Source organism: Anguilla rostrata, chromosome 3 (genome assembly GCF_018555375.3).
Source record: "Anguilla rostrata isolate EN2019 chromosome 3, ASM1855537v3, whole genome shotgun sequence".
In the NCBI taxonomy this organism is placed as follows: Eukaryota; Metazoa; Chordata; class Actinopteri; order Anguilliformes; family Anguillidae; genus Anguilla; species Anguilla rostrata.
Window position 1 is genome coordinate 2,629,311 of NC_057935.1, and position 9,643 is coordinate 2,638,953.

Genomic DNA, 9,643 nt, shown 5'->3' on the forward strand with positions numbered 1-9,643 from the left:
CAACCCCCCCCCCAGATACCTGACGACAATATCGAAAACAAAAAGGTTTGATACTACATTATCTTTATTGTACAACTTCTACAATTTTCCAAAAAGGTAAAAATTCAAATACAGGAAACAAGGACATTTCTTTTTACAACAAAGCACACATTTCCTGAGATAACGGAATAAATAATGACAGAGCAGGGGTGAGGGTGTTTGGCAGGGCGGACTGATGCAGTCTGTAGGAGTCTCTCGTGGAGAGTCGTCAGTGAGAGCAGCGAGTCAGCGGGTCACTTCCTCCTGGCCTCCTTCAGAGGGCGGGTCACTTCCTCTTGGCCTTCCTCAGCGGGTGGAAGAAGGGGTGCTTGATGGCCTGCTCCAGGGTGATCCTCTTGGACGGCTCGTACTCCATCATCTTCTGGATCAGGTCGAACAGCTGCTCGTGCTCGCCGCTCTTGGACGATATGAATTGCTGGGGGAGAGAAACGGGGCCTATTAGAACAACACACACACACACACACGCAGGCACGTGCACACACACACAGACACACAAAGACACACGCACACACAGGCACACACGCGCGCGCGCGCACACACACTCACCCGGAGAGGCCTGCAGTGCTTCCTGACGTATCTCCCAGAGGAGCTGTGCTCGTCCCAGTCCAGCCTGTCATGGCGCACGTAGCGGCGCTTCCTGTGACACGGCGGGAAAACAGGAAGTGGTCAGAGGGGCTCAGGGTGACATCACAACGCTCACAGTACATGCAACGCAAGCATCTGCTTAAAACGCAATCAAACTAGCCCACGGGGAACCCGGAAGGTTCAATAATTTAACAGCAGTGAAAATGGCCGCAGCAGTGACAGTACGAATGCAGGCAGCTGCGCAGCAGTGACAGTACGAACGCAGGCAGCTGCGCAGCAGGCAGACGCGCTGCTGGAACCCGGGGCTCAGACTCACTTGGTCCGCTGCAGCATGTGAGGCGGGATGGGCCCCAGCACCCTCTCCATCATGGCCAGGTGCTCCTTACTGTCGTGGGTCTGTGAGCGAGGGCCAGAGAGCAGGAGGGTCAGTGCAATCACAAACATGAGCACACACACTCGCACAGACACTCACACACACTCTCTCTCTCACACACAGACACTCGCACACACACTCACACACACCTACCCAGAACGATGAACGCGCGGACGCTGTCCAGCCCCCGTCCCGCCCCCTCACCTGAAAGAGCGTCTGTCCCAGGTAATACTCGATGAGTATGCAGCCCAGACTCCACACATCGCACGAGCGGTCCCACCCCAGCCCTGCAGAGAGAGAGAGAGAGAGAGAGAGAGGGGGAGAGAGAGAGAGAGAGAGAGAGAGAGAGAGAGAGAGAGAGACACAGAGACACAGAGACAGAGACAGAGACAGAGAGAGAGAGAGAGAGAGAGAGAGGAGGGGGATGCATTCAGAACCACAGCCAGGCCCATTCAGCTTAAATCATATCCACTTCATCTGCTTTTTACAGGGTAACACAGGCACACACTCACCCAGGATGACCTCGGGGGCCCGGTAGTGGCGTGTGGACACCACGGACGTGTGGTAATCATGGTCGTAGGTGGCGTTCCCCAAATCCACCACCTTCACGTCCGGGTTCTTCACCGTCCTCTCGTCCCGTTTCTGGATTTTGGGGAAGATTGTGAGCGCTCGCAGAACTGCACTCTGCAACTCCTTTACAAATATCAACGAAACTACAAATCCCAGCGTCCTCTGGGGGGTGTCACGTGGCTCAAGCAGGCTGTAGGCTATCAGACAGGCCGGTAATGATAAGGGGAAAAAAAACAAACGTTAAACTCACCATGTCTGAATTGTACTCCATGTGGTAGTCCGAGTTGACGAAGAGGATGTTCTCAGGCTTCAGGTCGGTGTGAGTGAGCTTGTTGCGATGCAGAACTGGAACACACAAAGACAGCCATCAGTCATCAGCACGGAAGAGACTGCACAGCTGAACGGGACCGGCGTTTAAGGCAAAGGTCACCTGGACCCGAGTCAGGAATCCCAAAGAGCCTCAAACACATTTGTTGGAAGAACATCCAACGCAGCAGATATGGACTGAACCACCCGACTGTAAGCCAATACGCCTGGACGTTAAAAATAATTACATCCAGGGGACTTCATGTAGGTGGTCTTTCTCCCTCACACAGACATGCACAAACGTTCACACTGGCTCTCTGTCTCTCACACACAGGCGCACACACCTTCACACATGCTCTCTCGGTCACACACACACACACACACACACACTCCCTCTCTCCCACACACACACACACACACACAGTGCCCCTGTCCCCTACAGCACTCACAGCGTACGGCCCGTATGATCTGGTAGGCCATGTGTCTGATCTGGTCCATGGGGAAGTGCAGGAAGCCGTTCTCCTTCAGGAAGTCGTAGGTGCTGAGGCCGAGCAGCTCGAACGCGATGCAGACGTGACCGTGGTGATCGAACCAGTCCAGCATCCGCACGCAGGCGCTGTGGGGGGAGGGGGTACAGAAGCAGACAGCAGGGTCAGGTCACGCTCGGCTCAAACCGAGCGGTTTATCGGGGGGGGGGGACACTACATCCGGGACACTCACTAGCGCCGGTCGCAGTCCAGCGAGTTCATCTGCTCCAGCACCTCCACCTCGGACATGGCCGCCTCTCGATAGCGGTCGATATTTTTAATGATCTTCACGGCCACGCGAGCTCCGCCCCTGCAACGAGACCCGCACGCGCTCAGTCAGCCTCAGATACGCGCTCAGATACGCAGAAACACGCGTGTGTAAAGTCCCACGCAACCGTATGAAAGCACAGGCCGTTCTGGGCCTGGAGGGGCCGCAGTGTAAGCAGGCTTCTGTTTAAGCAAGCTGGCAAATTACCCAAGTCAAACTAAACGGTCTTTGGACCAGCGGAATTCTCTTCCTCCTGTGTCTAAGCGATTTTGTGGTTTGGAGAGAGCTGGAAAACCTGCTAGCCTGCTTCCCTCCAGCCCCAGAGCCAGGCCTGCACCTCAGCGGGTTTGGCGAGCGAAGGGGGGGGGGGGTTTAGGGGTTGGGGGCGATACTCACTTTGAATGGTCCCGACATTCCACCACCTTCCCAAAGGCTCCCTCGCCTAAGGTGCACATAATCTCATCTACAACAAGAGACAGCCAATCAGGACCACGGCAGCACCGCTCACACACCAATCACATGACCTAAAGGACCAATTACTCTACTGCTCATTTAACTAATCACAGGCTACAAAACACAGACTTGTAACATTAGGCTACGCTTACGTAAAAGGGTCCAAAGGAAAAAACAGACTTGCAGTGCAATCAGAAATGGCTAATGGCTAAACCTTAACTGGCTTTAAATTACTCTTAAGGCATCAAACATTTTTGAAATGCAAACCACTATAGCAAACCCCCTCCCCCCATCCCCAAAAAAAGCTAGGCTACGTGATTATCTGTGTCTCTGTGTGCTACAACAGTAAGATAAAGATGAAGACAACACAACAGAAAAAGAGGTGCAGAAAAAGGTGTATTCTATACATCTTCCTCTCAGCATGTGTCCACTGTGATAGAGCAGGTGACCCTCGTCATCATCCTCAAAACTCCTGGATCTTTTCCTGCGATGACTCCTCTGGGGTCGGGTCACCAGCGTCACCACCATAAACCCGCGCCAATCAGGCCAGAACCCGCCATTCATTCAACCAGCCAAGGGGGAGGGGCATTCGGCCATTCAGATACCGCGCCAGGGCAGCCATTTTGAAATTCATCCCCGAGAGATATGCACAGGGCCCCGCATAGTTTGTGTTACAGAAGAAAAACAATGGCAACAAGTTTTCAGATGAGAGACTTTCTCCAGGTAAAATTGATAAGAAGCAGTGTAACAATAGGCATCAACATTTACTTTCCCCATTCCGCCACCCAACCCCCCACCCCAAACAGCATTTATGGTATCTTCCAAGGGTTTCTTCACTCATAAGGAGTTCAGCTATAGCCCTTACACGGCAGCGACAGCCCATCTTATTGGAGAGCTACAGTCTTACAGGCTCTGCACGCATCAGTAAGTTCCTACTCAAGTTTTAAAACATCCTGTCATTTAAGAAGCTACAGATGAATCTCAGCTAGCTACCACCGTCTAGCTGTGGCTCAGAACATGCATGTCTTACTCCTGAACGTTTTCCCCCCACTGAACATTAGGGGTTCACTAGGGGTTGGGTTGGGGGAGAGCAGTTAAAACAGGAGAAACAGACAAGAGGAAGAAGACAAACAAACAGAGGGGGGGGTGGGGTGGGTGGGGCTTTTATTTTTTTCTTCTTTCTTTGGCACACATGTAAAGGGGACCGTGCAGCGGGACAGGCTGGACCGTTTCGTACCGAGCGGGAGCGTGGGCGGGGGGGGCTGCAGCGTCGCCCACGGTGACGGTGGCGTCGTCGGCGGCTGCTGCTGCTGCTGCTGCTATGGCGACGACGGCGGCTGCTGCTACGGCGACTGCGCCGGCTGTTCCCGGAGGACTTGCTGTAGTGGTGCCAGTCGCGGTCCCGCCCGGAGCGCTTGCAGGCGCGGTCCGCGGCGCTGGCCTCGCAGTCTTTAGGCTCCGCCCACTCATTCTGCGTCCGCGGCTCCAGGCAGTGCCTGTCAGCGCACACACACAAGCACAGAAAAACACTGAAACACCTGCAGGAGCCCGCAGGAGCACACCTCCGCAGCATTAATACGAAGGGCGATCAATCCCCTTGCATTCATTGTGCGTCGCTTTGGATAAAAGCGTCTGCCAAATACATGAATATAATGTAGACTGTTAGACTTTCAGTGATTAAGGCTGGGATTTGGTCAGTCAGGGAAGGACATTTTACAAAACAGAAACTTCACAAACCTTGTCAAATACCAAAAAAAGGTAGAACTGACAAACTGAAAACGAACAAAACCACCTTTCAGTTTGATCAGACTTTAACTTGGAAATGGTAGGTTTAGCTTTTGCCTGACTGCTGCAAATTGTTCCAATCTGATGAAATATCCTTTCTTGGTCATGTCACTGGATGATCGGGGGCCAAAGCTACTAGTTCTAGTCTTTAGTGGACATTTTCCTATTTATTAGGAGGCTATTCTTTTGTGATTTACCGTACCAGCCAGAACAACGGTTCTGTGGATGCTTTACATTCACTGCAACCATGCCTCTTGCTTGGCTTATAAGGCCTTCCAGAAGCATTCAGTATTCTCTGGTCTGACTACCGCTAAACTGTTACCATAAGGACTTATCCTGAATCAATGTCGCATTTCCATTTGCGCACTACTAGAATTACAAGGGTGTGACCGTAGAGTTGGATGCCTGTATCCCTCATTTGAAAAATAACAAAAAAACACAGTGCAATCCTTCAGTTGGTCACTAGGGGTCATTTTTCTTACTGAAATACATAACAGCCTCCAGAGGGTGGTGGTATGCTAACCGCCATCTTGGTATGGGTGGGTTTTCAAGTACCTGTGGCAAAATTAAGGAGCTACTCATTAACCCCCTACGGTATCGGTACAAGATTCGGTACAGATCTAGAGAGGGCAACACCCCCCCCCCCCCAAATTGCACTTGTACAAAATTTCCTCCCAGAGGATGTGGAAATGGTTCTGACTATTTATAAGCTCTTCCACCAGGCTCAGGAAAATATGGCCTGCAGGACATAACAAAATTTACGATTTCTCCTATGACAAAGCCTCAGCAGCTGACCACAAGCGGTTTTATTAGAATGCATTATGCGACACATTCAGTAATATTTGTTCACCCTTCGCGTGTTCTGTGGTGGTGCCGTTTCTGGTATTTGTTCTCTCTCTCGCTGCTATGCGAGTCTCTCTTCCGTCGTTTCCGGGTCTCCAGCTTCTCCTCCAAGCTGTTCTCGGCGAGCCATCTGCCCGGGGAACGCATTCGGCTGGACTGACGCATCTGGCGAAGACACAATCCAATGTAAACCTTCACCTACAAATGCGCGCATGCAGATCAAATAACGTCGCTAACTTAGTCACCCAGAGCGGTCGTTTCGGCTTGGGTTAATTTAAGATGGCTGAACATACCTAGCGGCATGGAGCTTAAACTACACACAATGAATTTACGCAACGGGCTAGCCAGCTAGCTAATGTGGATCTCGTTAGGCCCGACTTGGCGTTAAGGCCTATACAATTTGCTAGCCAAGAGAACTGGTCAAAAATCGCACTTCCTGACATAAATAACTAGCCTGACAACGCAATCCAACCGCAAATACACAAAACGGATGCTAATTAGGCAAAAATTCACACCAGATGTGTATTAACTTCAGACGGCCATCTTAACTGCTTCTACTGCCGACGGGCTGCACCCAGAAAGCGTTACGACTAGCCTACGGTCATCCATCTTTGTTCTCCAGACTGCAGACGTTATTTCATTGCAAATAAAGAGGGATGACGTTAAATTTACTTAAAACCAACTAAAACGTGCATCTTTTCAAAAAGGTAATCGCAGTGGATTTAATGGTTAACTGTCTTTTGTCGAAAAAAAGGCATTATTAAGCTAACTAACATTAGGTAGCCAAGCTAGGCTTGCCAGCAAAGAAGTCCAAATAACCCAGTTCGAACGAATCAGCAAACTGATCTAAATTACACGAACTATGTTCATATTTGACTGTTATATTATGATTACTCTCACCTGAAACGCAATAAGCTCCCTGGTATACAACAGTCTACTGTTTTTCGAACGATGGCAATGCGAAACTGAAATGAATACGACTATGTCGCTCTTTCCGAAACCACTCCTATCCGAGTCAAGCGCAAAATGGCGCTGTTCGTCGAGAACCTTCTAAGAAAAACAACATGTAACGTCATACGGGTATTTACATCACATGACAAAAAGTTGAGCGCTACGATAGTTGGGAAATGTTGTTCACATTAACGCCAATTTATGCTAGTGTTTTCTAGAACCGTCTATCAAATGTTATCCTACACAGGGCGTCTCATTGAGATTAAAATCTCTTACAAGGGAAATCTGTTCTAGACGCAGAAGTCACACACATATTTATATAAAGTTAACATAATATATAACATACACACACACACATTTAGACAAGTAGCCATAAGAACACACACAAATCATGGCTCAATTCAAATTTTATTCCAATGACAATTTCAATATAATAAGCACTGACTTTACAAAAGGAAGAAGAATAACAAGAAATTAATACATAGAAATCAGTGACCCTCCAGGCAAACTGTTAAAACACAGTGTTAAAGTTGCACACTAAAATAAATTATAAAAATCAATACATGTTCTGTACTGGCTCGGAAGCGGCAGTGGAGGAGAAGGAAGATGGAATGGAATCGCTGCCAAAACAAGAGGAACATGGAACTGTAATCCCAGATACATTTAATATAATACAGAGTCAACCACAAAAGCTGCAAACACCCTTATAAAACGAATTCCCTTGAAAAGGATATCACAGCAAAAATAACGACATCTAATCATTATCAAAGCCTGTCAGAGTTTGTTCCAGTACTCAGTAAGCACGGGACATGCTGCAGAATCTACATCCATCTGAAATAGTAACGTGTGCATATTAATGCAAAAAATATATACAAAATCCCAAACATAAGAAATATATAATTTAACGGCAGCCTATATTAATCAGATTTTAAAACATATAGGTAATTCCTAATATATATATCCTAATATATGCAATGCCGTTTACATATTATAAAACATATAGCTTTTTTGTTTTACAATATATGAAACAATATATGCATAATATTTACATAAAAGTGCTATAACCAATTCATTTTTCCAAATTCTGCAATGCATTTTCTGATGTGTTAAAATATATTACTTATGTTTTGGATTTTAGGTTTTAACATCTTTTTTTAAATTACTAAAGCAGGTACTGTACCAATACTTGTTTCTTTATAAAATCCTTAAACAAAGTAAGATCTGCATACGCAAGAACACAAAATATGCAGTAACTGAGCACATCGAGTCAGTAAACAAATGAAGCTTTCATTTTGTAGCTTTCGTGACGCGGGGAGTAACGGGCGAAGGCGGACTCGTTCACAGAAACTCAAAAAGCTGCCGATTTTTTCTACAACAATTTCAGCCTCCGTCCTTAGAGACTGGCGTGAAAACACACTGCACCAGAGACAGCAGGGGAACGTTACCCATGAGCACTTATGAGCAGTATTTTTCTGTACAGCCGACTCGTAGGAATGTGACGTTTGCGTGAGAAAATGCATTAACGCTGGAGCTGCCCTGTGTATGTTTGAAATACTGAGTGTATCCGGTAAACATTATCGCCGTTCCTCTCGTGACTTCTGCGGCAGATTCCGTGTAAATTGATGCTGTTTACAGTATACAGTACATACTGTACATAAGTTAACACAACAGAATAGCTTTACCCTCCCCCCCCCAAATCCCACCCCACCAAACTCCACACCAGCAGCATGATTTAGACAGTTTAGCCACTTTTAGTCAGCAAAGTCAGTATCTTAAGGTCAAACAGGATCAAACATTAAACTAAGTTTAAAAACAAAACAAACAACAACAAAAAACCTGTCAGGTTATGACCATGAGCAGCAAGAAAGGAAGGGTCTCTTTCTCAGCCAGGTAAAAGATGGAGGTGTTCCAAGTGAAGGCTGCTGGGACATGGCCGTGCTGGCCAGGCCTTGGAGGAACGCAGTATCCATCAAAGTACAGAGAGAACAAGGGCATCGGGGTAAAGTTCACACAGGTATGAAGGCGCCACACCACTCAAACACCAACCATATTAAGCAGGATACCATTAAAAACTAAAGATTTTAAATAAATACATAGTACCCCACCCCCAGAACAGAACGTCCCTACCACCCATCCCCCACTGCCCCCCCTCCCCACCCCACCCGACCCACTATAACCTTAAACCAGCAAAGTACAGCTGGCCACCCCACACAACAACATCATCATTATCAACATCAACAAGAGATTTCAAGTGAGATGGAGCTCGTTGGCCGTATCCAACGACAACAGTAACTCATAAATTAGGTTATGCCCAGCACAAAGGAACAGACTATGTGTGTTAAAAATAACTCTGTTTGACTTCGGAAAGAAGACCACCTGATCATCAGGTCCAGTGATGGTCACAGCAACGTTTTCCCCTTAGCTTCATACGGTCAAAATTCAGACGAGAAAGCCTAACATGTAGGCCATTCACATCTACCTATATATATATTTATATAAATATGAAGAAATACATTAGCACGGTACAATTTAGTTTTGTATGTCTAAGACCCCAAAGCCTTGAGTGTTGTGATATGGAAAGCACAATGCCATTTTTAAAAACACTGTCTGAGCATCCCATACGAAGAATAAAACCTTTCAAACAAAACAAACGAAGATACATCTGTCATTACAGAATTCTTGAAAAGAAATTTCTGACAACTGAATATCAGTCGACAATGAACTTCCTGTGGAACAGGAAGTGCTGATAAATCCTGGGAGAGATCATTCTCTCTCTCTCTCTTTCCCTCCCTCTCTCTCTCTCTCCCTCCCTCCCTCCTCTCCTCTCCTCTGCACAGGCTCCCTTAATTAACTGATTGTTCGTTGCTTTGAGTGAAAAGAGTGTACAGAAAGAGTGAGGAGAATGAAGAAATACTGACACGCCCACAGAAGAGAATGAGTCAA

At 47.3% G+C, this 9,643-nt stretch overlaps 1 protein-coding gene across 4 annotated transcripts; it reads right to left on the reverse strand.

Annotated features, from left to right (window-relative positions):
* Positions 1–46: 46 nt before the first annotated feature.
* clk4b (CDC-like kinase 4b) lies at positions 47–6,808 on the reverse strand. Of its 4 annotated transcripts, none has more exons than XM_064325413.1 (13): positions 6,650–6,808; positions 5,757–5,914; positions 4,359–4,617; positions 3,529–3,619; positions 3,065–3,131; positions 2,594–2,710; positions 2,323–2,489; positions 1,818–1,912; positions 1,510–1,639; positions 1,202–1,284; positions 941–1,020; positions 586–676; positions 47–454 (listed from the first exon to the last, which is right to left on the reverse strand). In XM_064325413.1, the coding sequence occupies exons 2-13, from the start codon at positions 5,912–5,914 to the stop codon at positions 305–307; spliced, it is 1,488 nt and encodes a 495-aa protein (XP_064181483.1). In that variant the 5' UTR covers positions 6,650–6,808; the 3' UTR covers positions 47–304. The 4 variants fall into 4 exon arrangements, with proteins under 4 accessions (XP_064181483.1, XP_064181482.1, XP_064181484.1 ...); XM_064325412.1 differs by lacking the exon at positions 6,650–6,808 and adding an exon at positions 6,299–6,373; XM_064325414.1 differs by lacking the exon at positions 6,650–6,808 and adding an exon at positions 6,043–6,066.
* Positions 6,809–9,643: the final 2,835 nt, after the last annotated feature.

Bases quoted from the DNA above. Each gene is read 5' to 3' on its own strand.
- clk4b (XM_064325412.1), bottom strand. From the start codon at position 6,358: ATGGATGACCGTAGGCTAGTCGTAACGCTTTCTGGGTGCAGCCCGTCG. The intron at 3,132-3,528 runs GTATAGAATACA...CTCTTGTTGTAG, and splicing joins ACACATGCTGAGAGGAAGAT to ATGAGATTATGTGCACCTTA. The intron at 1,285-1,509 runs GTGAGTGTGTGC...CTCTCTCTGCAG, and splicing joins GGCCCCCGAGGTCATCCTGG to GGCTGGGGTGGGACCGCTCG.